The sequence below is a fragment of the Bos mutus genome, chromosome 20, assembly GCF_027580195.1.
Source record: "Bos mutus isolate GX-2022 chromosome 20, NWIPB_WYAK_1.1, whole genome shotgun sequence".
NCBI classification, from domain to species: Eukaryota; Metazoa; Chordata; class Mammalia; order Artiodactyla; family Bovidae; genus Bos; species Bos mutus.
Window position 1 is genome coordinate 39,990,224 of NC_091636.1, and position 15,499 is coordinate 40,005,722.

At 42.1% G+C, this 15,499-nt stretch overlaps 1 protein-coding gene across 2 annotated transcripts in view; it reads left to right on the forward strand.

The window, feature by feature from the left end:
• ADAMTS12 (ADAM metallopeptidase with thrombospondin type 1 motif 12) overlaps positions 1-15,499 on the forward strand; it is a 393,807-nt gene that overhangs the window by 273,096 nt on the left and 105,212 nt on the right. For both annotated transcript variants that reach the window (XM_070357669.1, XM_070357670.1), the window contains 2 exons: positions 8,873-9,117; positions 10,768-10,906. In XM_070357669.1, the coding sequence (XP_070213770.1) occupies positions 8,873-9,117; positions 10,768-10,906 (384 nt within the window). The remainder of the gene's footprint in view (positions 1-8,872; positions 9,118-10,767; positions 10,907-15,499) is intronic.

Sequence of the window (15,499 nt, forward strand, 5' to 3'; positions counted from 1 at the left end):
CACGAGGGTCCCATTTGCCCTCAAGAGTCTGTGGCTTGTGACAGTTCCTTCTGGATAATTATTCCCAGAACAAGTGTGTGTTCATAGCTGCAACATGGGACTGTGATTGATGGAAGATGGCTTTGTTATTCCAGGACTTGTGCATTAGATCCCCAGAGCCTTGCTATCACTGTTCTTAACCATGACCTTGAAAGAAAACCAGGTATCTTTCTTCTAAGGGAAGTAAGAAACACCATCAGGCAACACTGAAAAGAAATGAACTTGGGCAACAGGTGCAGACTAGCTCTTGTGGCAAAATTATCTCCATGACTAGGAAATAACAAGAATATGTGCTCAGTCACTCACAAGGAGTCAAGAATCCTTCAAAGCTTGCATGGCCAGACTGATCCATGGCTTCTGCCTCAGTTCCTCTCTTTTTGTCCTGCTTTACTCTGGCTGTCAGCTTTTTATCCAGAAGTATAGGTGAAAACGTCTGCATTAGAGATGTCCATGGCAGTCATACCCAATACCTCCTCCTCTCTGGCTGCTGCTGCTCTTGATGATGGAGGCATGAAATACTGGTCAAGCCTTTTTCTATATTTTTTGTGAGTGCTTCTAAGAAACAGAGAGGATGATGTGGAGTTGAAGTATGCTCAGAGGCAAAAAGACTGGGTTACTGGTCTAGATTGCCATGGACCTTGGGGAAGCCACCCCTCTGGGCCATTTCTGAGGCCCCTTCCAATCCTCCATGGTATATTTTGTTGTCCCCCATTTCCAGCACCAAGGCTGATCATTTGTTGATATCTAAGTATTGAAGTTGGGCAGAGTTTTTCGGAGGTGTCTTTATTCATGGCTGCCCTGGAATGTCCCAACAGCTGTTTCCATCTTTCTCTGGGAAGAGGAACTCTGCTTAGTAGATCTGATGCTGCATACTAGATGGTGACATCTAGTCCTTTAAGTAAGACCATGCTTGGGGAACAAAAGGGCTATCCTCTTGTAGACCCTCCACAATAACTTCTATTTCCTCTCATGGAGAAAGAGGAAAAAAAAATGGCATCTAGGTGTAGCACATGGTTACTGTGATGGAAAGTGTCTTCAGTTTGAAGAACTTAGGCCCAGAGTACAGGAACTCCCTGGCTCATTTGTTCATTCACTTACTTGCTCTTTTACTTGAGAAACTTAAATTGAGCACCTATTGAGTGCTTGGCATGGGGACAGAATAGTGAATAAGATGGTGACTCTTTCCACTGCTTGTTTCCTCACACTATCTGGGTGATGGAACCACCAGGAATCCACTGTGACATTTCGCTCTTAGGGAGAATTTAAATTAGGAGTCTGTTTCAAAAGGAAGTTAGGAGAATATAGAGCCATCTTCTTCCAAGGGAACCCTGGGCTTGCCACCCAGAGCCTTGGCCTTCATCCCAAACTCCCGCAGCCCATTCTCTTTGGTCTAGAACACTGACCGCTTGTTGCCCAGCTCCTCAGCATGATTTATTTCCTGCTGCCTAATCTCCTTGATTCTATAATACTCACTTACCTTGATCTTTAATATTCAGTTCAGTTCAGTCGCTCAGTCATGTCCGACTCTCTGCGACCCCATGAATCGCAGCACGCCAGGCCTCCCTGTCCATCACCATCTCCTGGAGTTCACTCTGTCTCAGGTCCATCAAGTCAGTGATGCCATCTAGCCATCTCATCCTCTGTCATCCGCTTCTCCTCCTGCCCCCAATCCCTCCCAGCATCAGAGTCTTTTCCAATGAGTCAACTCTTCACATGAGGTGGCCAAAGTACTGGAGTTTCAGCTTTAGCATCATTCCTTCCAAAGAAATCCCAGGCCTGATCTCCTTCAGAACAGACTGGTTGGATCTCCTTGCAGTCCAAGGGACTCTCAAGAGTCTTCTCCAACACCACAGTTCAAAAGCATCAATTCTTGGCGCTCAGCCTTCTTCACAGTCCAACTCTCACATCCATACATGACCACAGGAAAAACCATAGCCTTGACTAGACGGACCTTTGTTGGCAAAGTAATGTCTCTGCTTTTGAATATGCTATCTAGGTTGGTCATAACTTTCCTTCCAAGGAGTAAGTGTCTTTTAATTTCATGGCTGCAGTCACCATCTGCAGTGATTTTGGAGCTCAAAAAAATAAAGTCTGACACTGTTTCCACTGTTTCCCCATCTATTTCCCATGAAGTGATGGGACCGGATGCCATGATCTTCATTTTCTGAATGTTGAGCTTTAAGCCAACTTTTTCACTCTCCACTTTCACTTTCATCAAGAGGCTTTTGAGTTTCTCTTCACTTTCTGCCATAAGGGTGGTGTCATCTGCATATCTGAGGTTATTGATATTTCTCCCGGCAATCTTGATTCCAGCTTGTGCTTCTTCCAGCCCAGCGTTTCTCATGATGTACTCTGCATATAAGTTAAAAAAGCAGGGTGACAATATACAGCCTTGACGTACTCCTTTTCCTATTTGGAACCAGTCTGTTGTTCCATGTCCAGTTCTAACTGTTGCTTCCTGACCTGCATACAAATTTCTCAAGAGGCAGGTCAGGTAGTCTGGTATTCCCATCTCTTTCAGAATTTTCCACAGTTTATTGTGATCCACACAGTCAAAGGCTTTGGCATAGTCAATAAAGCAGAAATAGATGTTCTTCTGGAACTCTCTTGCTTTTTCCATGATCCAGCAGATGTTGGCAATCTGATCTCTGGTTCCTCTGCCTTTTCTAAAACCAGCTTGAATGTCTGGAAGTTCATGGTTCACATATTGCTGAAGTCTGGCGTGAAGAATTTTGAGCATTACTTTACTAGCCTGTGAGATGAGTGAAATTGTGTGGTAGTTTGAGCATTCTTTGGCATTGCCTTTCTTTGGGATTGGAATGAAAACTGCCCTTTTCCAGTCCTGTGGCCACTGATGAGTTTTCCAAATTTGCTGGCATATTGGCACTTTCACAGCATCATCTTTCAGGATTTGAAAGAGCTCAACTGGAATATCTTTAATATTAGCTAGCTCTTTCTGCGAAGAAGGCAATGGCACCCCACTCCAGTACTCTTGCCTGGAAAATCCCATGGGCGGAGGAGCCTGGTAGGCTGAAGTCCATGGGGTCGCTAAGAGTCGGACACGACCGAGCGACTTCACTTTCACTTTTCACTTTCAGGAAATGGCAACCCACTCCAGTGTTCTTGCCTGGAGAATCCCAGGGACGGGGGAGCCTGGTGGGCTGCCGTTTATGGGGTCGCACAGAGTCGGACACGACTGAAGCAACTTAGCAGCAGCAGCAGCTCTTTTCTGGTATTTTTTAAACTTCTTGCACTTAATCCCTTGACCTCCTAAAACCACCCTTCTGGACTCCTGTGGCCTTTATTGGCTTCTCTTGACCCCTCCAATGCCAGGTCCTCTGACCACTAACCCAAATCCTGGGCTTATTCTCACGGACCTGCTTTGTTCTGATGCTGGCAACAAAGGACCACATTCTCTGAGCACCCTGGAACTCTCCTATGACTAATTGTGTCACTTAACTCAGGACCCAAACCACCAGCCTTGATTCCTACCTCCTTGATTTAGTCCTAACCAGAATATGCTCAACTTTTGTTTAAAATCTTTTTATGGAACTAGAACAGTTACCATATAAAGTTCACCTTTAATTTTATATTTTAAGTACACATTTGCATATCTATTGAGTAGATTTGATGCACATAGTAGAGTTACTTTAAGTCTTTCAGCACAATACTTAATTCAGTTTCCACTGTCTAATATACCTTATGTACAGTTTTTCATTTCTACAATTCAGCATGCTGAAAAAAAGGTCTAGAGTCTAGAGAGCAGAAGAAACACATAGAATGTTCTTAAACTCTTGCTATTAGCATCCATATCTTTCTTTAGAAGAGATTCCTGGAATGGAGGAAAAGCAGCAGCTGCCTAAAATTGTGTACCTGACCCCCTGGATCCCATCCTGTATTGGTTTTGTGTGTTTATGTGCTTAATACTTCTGGCTGCAGCTCCCTAGGTTCTGCCACTGATCTTCATGGTCAAAAGATTAAATTCAAATAGAGTTCAGAATTGACAAAAATTGTAACTTCAATGCCCATCTTAATTCCATAATGAAGCACATTCTGGACTTTGGCTTGGGGCCTCTAGGCTCTGTGACAAACTAATGTGATCATGAATATGAGCGGAGCCCACTAAGAGCACTCACAGCACAGGTTGGGGCTGCGGCCTCAGTGTTGAGTGCAGTGTCCGTACAAGTCTGGGCAGTGGGACTTGAGATGCTCTTAAGAAGAAATGATATGGCTTCATGACTCAAAGTTGCTCCTAGGCTGTCCCACAATATTCAATTTATTTCCTATTGATTTAGGAGAGAATAGGGACCATTCTAGGGCTTCCGGGATGATGCTAGTGGTAAAGAACCTGCCTGCCAATGCAGAAGACATAAGAACACTGGTTTGATCCCTGAGTCAGGAAGATCCCCTAGAAGAAGGGATGGCAACCAGCTCTAGTATTCTTGCCTGGAGAATCCCATGGACAGAGGAGCCTGGCAGGCTACAGTCCATAGGGTTGCAAAGAGTCAGATACGACTCAAGTGACTTAGCACAGCACATATGGGGCCATTATATGATTTTAGGAAGGTGAAATGACATGAGGAGGTCAGTGTCATAGAAAGCCTAGTTTGCCAATGACATACAAAATTGCCTGGAATAGGAGAGCCCAGTGCTGGGATATCAACCCAGGTCCAGGAGATGAGGGCCTGGACTAAAGAAGTTCATGTAAAGGGGATTAGACTCACATAAGAAAACATCCCAGAGACAGAATTGGAGGCAGAAGTTAGGAGATAATGATGAGAGAGGACATGGCTTTCTTGAAACCATATTTACCAAAACACCACCTTTACTTGGAAACTGTCCTAAGTCACACTTTCTGGGAAACCTTGAGTTGGAAGGAGTAGGGAGAATGGACACTCTACACAGAAGTTCTCCCATCAGAAGAGCTGAAAGACCTCTTGGGCTCAGGAGTGTGAGCCTTTACCCTGGAAGTGTTCAGAGTCAGGAAGCCTCTGTCTGTTCACTCGGCTATTTCCACTGGTTTCTATTGGGTTGGCCAAAAAATTCATTCAGATTTTTCTGTAAGATCTTATGGAAAAACCTGGATGAACTTTTTAACCAACCCAATAACAGGAGGATCACAGTTGCTCATGGTGTGTTCCATGACTCCAGGCCCCTTCCTACCCTCTTTTAAAATAATTGAGGCTAAAGTTCCAAATCCAGAGCAGTTTAATTCTCAAAGAGATAGCTGATGAATACAATTATATGTAGCTCTTCCTCACTGTGATTTGTGAGCAGGTCAAATGCGGGTTTGAATCTGAACCAGACACCAGTGTGTCACTGCCGTCAAGCCAGGCTTCAGAAGAGTGATCTGTCTTTCCCAGGCGAAGAAAACATCTTTCCTCACAGAAACCATGACATCTTGGCCTGCAGTGAGGATCGTCTTGCTTGCCACAAACTGACAGAACAAAATTTTTTTAAAAAAGGAAAAGGCAATCTGGTAGTTGTAGATAAATTGCATGGGTTAACAATATGACCCCTTCATAAACACATTTTTATTTGAAGTGACAGACTGGAAAACAAAATAAGCCAGTGAGCAAATCCCTTTTTTAGAATAGTTGGATAAGATGCATATTAGCACCAATAATCCACTGTTGCTTCTATGATATGTCCTCAGAAGTGAGGCCGGTCTTCTGCCCCATCCTCAAAGGTCCTGAATATTCTTTTAGCTTAAGATGTTTTAGATTCAGGGATGGTTTTTCCAGGTGGTCTCCACGGACAAAGAAGAGACTTCTTCTTTGAGGTCAAGATTATGTGTTTCCACTTTCCCCAACACTGGTGCAAAAGGATAGTGTTTACTGGGAAAAATGAAAGAAAAGTGATTTGCTGAATGAATATATTAATCATTCTTACTACTTGAGGGGTATTCTTACCAACCCTGAAAATTTTCCCTTGACATAGAATAAATGTCTCAATAACCCTTCACCTCTACAACTTTTTTATATGATTCTCATTTCTATAAAGAAGACCCATGAGTATGAGACATTCAAGGGGACTTTTTTCAGCTCTGTTCTACCAATCATACTTTTTCATTAAAAATGCTGTTTTAGGTGTTTAACAAATCCTGGTTTTAGATGTGTGTGTGTGTGTGTGTGTGTATACACACACATATATATATACACACATATATATATATTTACACACATACATCTGTGTGATGTAGCATAGATTGCCTCCTCTCGTGAAAACATTTCTTCATTCTGTAGATAGACAGATGGTCATTCCCTTCCACCTAAATGTCCATTAACAGTGTGTTGGTTAAAAAATGGGTTTATGTCATTTTGGCAGTTGTTAAAATGCTCAAAAAATGTGAAAAGATGTGTAAGGTACATTAAATTTAAAAAGCAATAGTTAAAATGTTCATATAGTATGATATCACTTGTTTAAAAAAGCATGTGTATATGTGTTTGTATGTGTAAAGAAAGGTTTTGAAAGAGAATCCAAGAGACTATTAAGTGCAATTATCTTTGGGATTTAAGACTAGGGGTGGAGGGAAATGGAAACTTTTACTTTTCATTTTACACTCCTCTCTATTGTGGGCTATTTTGTCACGTGTAAAAGAGTTTGTGGATATGTTATTGTTCTTTTTAAATCCAAATATCAGAATTTTATTTTTTGGGTTTCTCTTTGGTGTTCTTTTGCAAAAATATATTATAAATATGTATTACTTTTGCTCATGGCTAAATCTGCCTCAGTGTACATCTTCTGTCTACAAACTGTTCAGAAGCAGATATTCTATTCAATGAAATCTTTTATTTTAAATTTAATGTACTTCCCCTTTTAATATGGCAGAATCTACACACAATAAATATTTCTAATTTTAATATTCGTAAGTGGAAGATAAAAGGCAAACTCTTGGGGGTTGTTTTCTCATCTATTTCTCATAGCTTTTTTATTTTGTTCGGTTTTTTGTTTAAGACAAGGGATACGGTGGTTATCATACTATTTAATGGGCTTTCCAGATGACTCAGTGGTAAAGAATCCACTTGCTAATGCAGAAGACAGGGTTCAAGCCCTGGGTCTGGAAGATCCCCTGGAGAAGGAAATGGCAACCCACCCCAGTATTCTTGCCTGAGAAATCCCATGGACAGAGGAGCCTGGTGGGCTACAGTCCATAGGGTCTCAAAAGAGTTAGTCACGACTGAGCGACTAAACAACAGCATACTATTTAATGCCAGTTGACTTTTCTGCATGAGCTCTGCCGTGAGAAGCTCTGCTATGGCTGTAGGAAGCAGTGTTCCAAAGGCTTTTTAAACAATTGCATCACCCTCAATTACATGGGATAAATATTTTGCCCTGCTCGTTGTAAATTAGTGGTTTTGACCAACTGTCTCAGGTGAGTTTGTAAGGGCCTAGTACTTCATGCCCTACACTTTGGTTCCTTTGGATGGCAGCTGCCAGTTTGAAAAATAGAGCTGAAATTGTGGTCTGTACCCAGCTTCTGAGTAAATCATTCCTGCTGGCCTGTTGTGGGTTTTAACGCCCAGGACTCTATGCTGTGTTCATGTCTGAGGCAGAGAAAGCAGTCAGGGTGCTTTTAGGTGACATGGATGAGGGCTTGCTGGTCAGTCAGAATAAAACCTAGGATAATTCCGGTGGGAAATTACCAGGATGATCAAGATCTTAAAATCAAGTTTTGTATGGAAAAAGTAAAGGAACAAAGAAACTGTAGCCTAGAAATGGGCAAAATAATTGATTATCAGCGCTAGGAAGGATGCCAGACATCATCTCATTCAAGCTCCTTCCTTTTACAGATGACATTCAAAGCAGTTGAATAAGTTGATGGACATCATGGAGCTTATTCGTGGTGATGCAGAAACTAGAACTGATGTCTGACTCCCATGCCCAGTACTCCTTTCCCAGTGCCTTCCCCAGAGTCTTTCCTTTCTATCACAGCTACGAGGTGATGAACATATGCTTCTTATGTTCTTAAGAAGCATAAATAGGATGAATGCATAAAGGGCTTAGCTTAGAGTCTGGCAAAGAGAGGAAGCCCTTCATGTTTTAATTCCATTTCTCGCCTTTAGGTCTCCTACCATAATAACCAATAAGCGAGGGTAAGACTGTAGCTAGAATTGATCATGGTCTTTAAGTGGATGTTCTGTTTTTTGAGAATGTTGTATTAGAACATATGAGAGTAAAACATAAGTTTATATTTCATCAAAACATAGGAAAATATGAAAAAAAAACCTTTTAATGAATATAATTGTCCAGCAATATAAAAAGCTGTGCTCAGAGCTGAGTTTCTCATCATAAGTTGTATTCAAGTGTGCCAGGTGGCAATCAATCCAACATTCCCTACAGAATTCTCTTAATGAATTTAAGCTATGATTAAATTATTTCCTCGTCTGTCTTTAATTTTCGGGCAATGAGGATAAGGCAAAAGATGTAGCCACTGCAAGTATTCAGGAAGATTAATCTGATAGCAGCAACAAATGGGGAAGCAGAAATGCAAATGGGAAGCTGGCTAGGGGCTGTAACATTTTGAACTATCAATAGGAAATCACATAAAAATAAATGCTGGATCAACCACAAAAGCTTCAGAATCTGATCTGCATTTATTTCACCTCTCCTCTCATAAAACTGATTATGTACTGAGTCACAAAGCTCCTGAGATTTCTACTCATGGCCAAGCTCCTTAAAGTTCCCCATGATTAGTGCATCTGCCAGTCTCAGTAACCACCCAGCAGAAAGACAAGGGCACTAAATGGTGGAGATGCTGGAAAAAGCATGAATAAAGGGTTGAAAACAGACCGTGTTCAGCTAAGCTTGCATGCCTCTCTTTTCTCCTTAGGTTATGTTGACATCGGACTGATTCCAAAAGGAGCCAGGGACATACGAGTAATGGAGGTTGAAGGAGCTGGAAACTTTCTGGCCATCAGGAGTGAAGACCCTGAAAAATATTACCTCAATGGAGGATTTATTATCCAGTGGAATGGGAACTACAAGCTGGCAGGGACCATCTTTCAATATGACAGAAAAGGAGACCTGGAGAAACTGATGGCCACAGGTCCCACCAATGAGTCAGTGTGGATCCAGGTAATGCAGAAGTGAACATTTACACTAGTTAGAATCTTTGTAATTTTCTTTTCCAAAGTATTTGCTAGAGGATATGGATCTAGTGGTAAAGAACCTGCATGCCAATGCAGGAGACATAAGAGATGCAGGTTCGAACCCTGGGTTAGGAAGATCCCCTGGAAAAGGGCAGAGCAACCCACTCTAGGATTTTGCCTGGAGAACCACCATAGAGAGGGGGACCTGGCAGGCTACAGTCCAAAGGGTCGCAAAGAATCGGACATGACTGAAGCGACTTAGCACACCTTCATTAAGAATAAACCTCCTTTTAGCAAGGAACAAGGTGGGAAGTACTGCTAATCCTCTATTGCCTAAAATTGGTGAAACTCTCATGATGGAATGCCAGGGGCCCTAAGATCGTCCATGGAGTTCAGTTTCCAGTATGGTCAATGCAGGCTATTTATTTCAGGATGAGTTTTTCCTTGGATGTGAAAATGACAGCACCAGTCTATGTCAGCCTGTTATGAGTTTTCAAACAGCTTTCCAGCGGTGGTGATGAACTGACATGGTTCTTTCACATGTTTTCATGTGGTTGTCCTCAGACAAAAGATGTGACTTTCTAAAACCCTTGGAGGAGAAATATATTTAGATATAGGATGTGCTCTTCAAAGGCAGAAGTGATTTGTCTACCATACTGGCAAAGAACTATAGAAAAGGAGTGGGATAATTATACCAGCAGAGGCAAGGCAGGTTGGGGATTATGAATGGCCCAAGAGATAGTGACATCTAACTATATTCAGAATTTAGAGGTAAGTCATTTCAGAACCAGAGATCAAAGCATTCACAGAAGCTAGAAGTCAAGGCTTGACAGCCATGATCCATAAATGTCAGGAGACCTTACATTTTAGAGGCCCACCAGGGAAAAAAAGTTTTATATGTGGGGACCCGCAATTCCATGGAGCAACCAATCCACCATCTCTAATGTAAGATAAATCTATTTCAAACACCTGATAAGTAGATTGCCTGCAGGAGAGGGAAAGGAGGAGAAGGTCCCAAATTCTGATTACAATTTTATGCTTTGGCTAAAACCCATGACCATTTTAACCCCAGAAGTATATGCTGTAAAGAAATCAGCCTAAGAGCTAGAAGAGGGCATCATAAAGCAATAACAACAACAACCAAATTAGTGTTTACTGAGTGCTAACTGTATGCTGGCACAGATCCAACCATATCTAATCACCTAATGATTATTTATTTAGCCCTCATCAACAATCCTTAGTCATGCTGTGATTATCCTTACCTTGTTGATAAGGAAAGTAAGGCACAAAGAGATCAAGGAAATTACCCATAACCACAAAGTTAGTAAGTATGCAAGGGCACAAGGTGACCTACCAGCTATTGTTGGAAAGGGTACTCTGGTTAATCCCTCAGAATAATTCCCATATGATTAGATTTCCCATGGGAATTCAGTCATGCAATAATAGATTGGGGCAGATTAGATGTAGATGTAGACTTAGAGGTGGAAGTAGACATGCTTATTTAATGGTGATTGTTCCAGTGCGTGCCTTCATGACTACTTTAAGGTGGTGGACATTGGGCAGGATTTTTACGTGACTGTGATTTGCAGTGTAAGGTCACATCGGAGTTTTGCATGACCCCTCTCTTGCCCTTTAGCTTCTATTCCAGGTGACTAATCCTGGTATCAAGTATGAGTATACAATCCGGAAGGATGGCCTTGACAATGACGTGGAGAAGCTGGTGTACTTCTGGCAGTATGGCCGCTGGACAGAGTGCAGTGTAACATGTGGAACAGGTGAGAACAGATGCTCTCTCTATGAACCATGTCAGCTTCAGAATAAGCAATGGAGACAGTTCAAGCTGGCAGTTTGCACTCATGTCCCTGAGTCTGCAGGGTTCTACAAAGACGGCCCAGGGGCTTCTATGAGTAGTAAATGTGTCAGACGTGGTATAAACGAAGAGGCGGTTTTTTTTTTTTTTTTAATCAGCTTTATATACTATCCTCATGAAAGGTTTTATTTACATAAAGAGTTACAAGTCTTTTATTTATTTTCCATATTTGTTTATTTGGCTTTGCCGGGTCTTCGTTTCAGCACGTGGGATCTTTAGTTGTACTATGCTAACTCTTAGTTGTGTGTGGGATCTAGTTCCCTGACCAAGGGTGGGACCCAGGCTGCCTGCATTGGGAGCTTGGAGTCTTAGCCACTGGACTGCCAGGGAAGTCCCTACATGTCTTTTTATTTACTTATTTATTTATTTTTAATTGGAGGATAATTGCTTTACAGTATTCTGTTGGTTTCTGCCATACATCAACATAAATCAGTCATAGGTATACCCATGTCCCCTCCCTCTTGAACCTTCCTCCCGCCTCCCACCTCATCCCAACCCTCAGGGGCATCATGGAGCTCAAATCTGGTGCTTAGCAACAACCTGTGTGTCTTTTTAAAAAGCAAAACATAAAGATTTATAACTGCTCTGGTTGAGGACCACAGAAGTCAAACCACCTACCAGAGGGATCCTTTCAATTACGGCCACATCCAGACCATAACCAGCTCTTGTGATTCCTAGCCCAATGGTCTTCTTCTGTCTCCAATTGATCAGTTTTTCATACCTACAGGAATAATAGTTTTCTCTCATAAAATCAAGCATTGGAAAGGTTCCTTGCTGTTAAGTATGTCAGGATAGGACAGGTTCTGCTGCGGTAACAAATCAAAATCTTAGGAACACAGTGAAGGTTTATTTTTATCCCATTCTAAACATAGGTCAGATGACCCTGCTTTGTCTTGTAGCTGAGACATCTGAAATTGCCCCGCTGGGAGAGGAGAAATTGAAGAGGCAGATTGGCCCTTCATAACGGCCTTGGCCTGGAGTGATGCAGACCACTTCTGCTTCAGTTTCATTGATTGGCCTCAGCCCTGTAGGCACAGTCCAGCTGCAGACAGATGCTAGAAGCTGGACAGGAGCACGTGGACATTTGTAGAACATGGGCTCTCGAGGTCTGTGAAGGCAGGAGTTGGGGCTATTCTGGTACTTGGGGCTCTTCACTCATTTGGGGGCTTTAATAGTAAACTCTAACTCTCTTTTCTTCTTTTGGATCCTGTCCAAGTCTGTTCTGGAATTTTCTGCCTCTGTTATTACTACTGCCTATAAAATGAGGACAACTAACGCTAGTGGTAAAGAACCCGCCTGCCAAAGCAGGAAACAAGAGAAGTGGCTTCGACCCCTGGATCAGGAAAATCCCCTGGAGGAGGGCAAAGCAACCCACTCCAGTATTTTTTCCTGGAGAATCCCATGGACAGACTGGCAGGCTACAGTCTATTGGGTTGCAAAGAGTCAGACACGACTGAAGCGACTTAGCATGCATGTATGCATTGTTACTACTGCCTATAAAACAAGGATGACTATATGCTGAAACGCCAGAATCAGCAATACAGCAAAGAGAATCAAAGTGAGGGAATGAAGGAGCCAGGAGAATACAGCCTCCTTCTCCCTGGCTTCCTCTCATGTACTTTGCTCCACTTGTCCACTTGCTCCTTCTACCCCCTGCCCCCCGGGAGGTAATCATGGAAAGAGATCCAGTGACAGTGAGACAACTTCTGTATTACTGATTTCTTTCTTTCCCTCCTTCAGTATAGAAAACCAAGAGCTAACCTTTGGAATGGAGAAGGAAATGGCAACCTACTCCAGTATCCTTGCCTGGAAAATCCCATGGACAGAGGAGCCTGGTGGACTACAGTCCATGGGGTCGCAAAGAGTCGGACATGAGTGAGCACACAGCACACAACCCTTAGAAATAACAGGTCATATGTTCATTTCAAAGTGCGTGACATTTTTAAAAACCCCAAACCTCTGGAAATCTGTCCAGGTCAAATGTGCACTGATATCAGCCTCAGGGGCATCCGTAAGAGCCTGTCCTGCTGTTCCCGCCAAGGATCCTGCCCCTGCTGCCCAGGAGGGCTAGACACGCTGAGAAGCAAAAGCTACTTAAGCAGAAAATAAGAAAATATTTTCCTGAGGAACAGTTGTGAGGAACATGAAGTCATTGAGACTTCATTGTGGTTAACAAATACTTTTTCAATTTTGCATCCCTTTTGTTCTCTTTTCTGTGCAAGGATTGTTGTTGTTTAGTTGCTAAGTTGTGTCCCACTCTTTTGCATCCCCATGGACTATAGCCTGCTAGGCTCCTCTATCCTGGGATTTTAAGCTTTAAGTTTGAATCATTTGTCCCAGGACACCACAGAGAGAAACTCAGCTAGTCCTGCCTTAGCAGGGCCTCCTCAGAGAAGAAGAGAACATCATCCACCCGCTCCTGCTATTTCAGCATGGGTTGGACTCTTTGCGTGACTTGTGTGATATTTCAGAACAGGGGAAATACCATATAAATAGCTGATTGGTGTGAGAATCATAAAGATACATCTGCAGTTAGCAAGGAGATGCAACAGCCTTACCAAGAGTGAAGGGCATCCTGATCCTTCAGTTGCACCTCAGCCAACTTGGGCAAATGTCACTCTGCTTATTAAACTTTAGCACAGTGATCATAGTGTCCACATGCTCACCTAAATTTCAGCCTCTGCTATCTATTCAAATAGCACTGTGCTGTCTTTGTTCTGACAGAGAAGAGTGACAGCGTATCCACCTTCATACTCTCAGACATAGAGATTGAAATGCTAATATTTACACAGGACACTCACTGTTAAATATAAAGATGGAGGCATGCCCGAAACACTGAATCATTTGGTGGTGTATTTTTATGTCAGGTTAAAACTTTATATATTGTAAAACTAACTTAAATACGTTAATGAAATTTTTTTTTTAAATCAGCACCCTAACACATATGCACTTTGGTATTTTGCTTTATTGCCCTTCAATATTCTTGTTTCCCATAAATCTTGTTTCACATAAATCTTTATGTGAAAGAAAGTAAAGTTGCTCGGTAATGTCCAACTCTTTGCAACCCCATGAACTGTAGCCTGCCAGGCTCCTCCACCCATGGGATTTTCCAGGCAAGAGCACTGGAGGGGTTGCCATTGCCTTCTCCAGTAGGTGTTTACAGTGTGTGCAGGCAAATGGATTTATGTACACACACACACATGTTTTCATTTAACATCCTAACATAGGTAATTTTCCACGTATTATTCAGTCTCCAGAGCAATCATTTTTATGGACACATTATATTTCACTAGCAAGACAATTGAAGAAGGCAATGGCACCCCACTCCAGTACTCTTGCCTGGAAAATTCCATGGATGGAGGAGCCTGGTAGGCTGCAGACCATGGGGTCGAGAAGAGTTGGACACGACTGAGTGACTTCACTTTCACTTTTCCCTTTCATGCATTGGAGAAGGAAATGGCAACCCACTCCAGTGTTCTTGCCTGGAGAATCCCAGGGACAGGGGAGCCTGGTGGGCTGCTGTCTATGGGGTCGCACAAAGTCGGACATGACTGAAGCGACTTAGCAGCAGCAGCAAGACAAAGCAAAATTCCCTTAGCCAGTTCCTTATTGATCATTACCCTCTAATGAGCATCTTTGGGCCCATGTAAAGAATTATCTCATTAAATGTTAATTTGTAAATATAATTTCTGGGTTCAAAAAGTAAGATATACCAAATATTAAGAAATTTATTATCAAATTGATTCCCATAGTAAAAGGGTTGCTAGTTTTACACTTTTTCTCCAGAAAATATTTCAAACATCCCAGCAAAAAAAGGAGAATGCCATAACAAACTCCTGTATATCAACCACTCAAGTTAATCAGATCTTATTATTATGTCATGTTTATTTCAATCTTCATTTTTAAAGAATAAAAAAGTGCACAAATATACTTAAAGAGCAGTCTCTAATTCCACTCTCTTTCCTTTCTCCCAGAGTTAACTAGAGTCAATGTTTTGTTTCCATGTGGGAGAAACACTAGAGGAATGGCAAAGAGAAAGAAGATCTTGGCAGTCATCTGGGGAAGTAATATTAGTGGCTTGAACTAAAAGTAAGGTGGTTCACACTGCTGTATTTAAAATGGATGAGCAACAAGGCCCTGATGTATAGCACATGGAACTCTGCTCAATGTTATGTGGCAGCCTGGATGGTGTTGGGGGCTTGGGGGAGAAAAGATAAGTGTATATATATGGCTAGGTCCCTTCGTGGTCTACTTGAAACTGTCACAACATTTTTTGTTAATCAGCTATACCTCCATAAAAAAGAAAAAGTTTAAAAGTAAATAAATAAATAAAAGTAAGGTGTTACAGGTAGAAAAGTTATACAAATGTGGAGATATTTAGGAGGTGGACTAGCCTGGACTTACTGGGTGATTCAGTTTATCTGTTGGTAGGGAGTTTTTTGAGCCTGGGGATGGTTGAAATGTTCTCCTTTCAATGTTCCCCTCTGCATAACTGGCT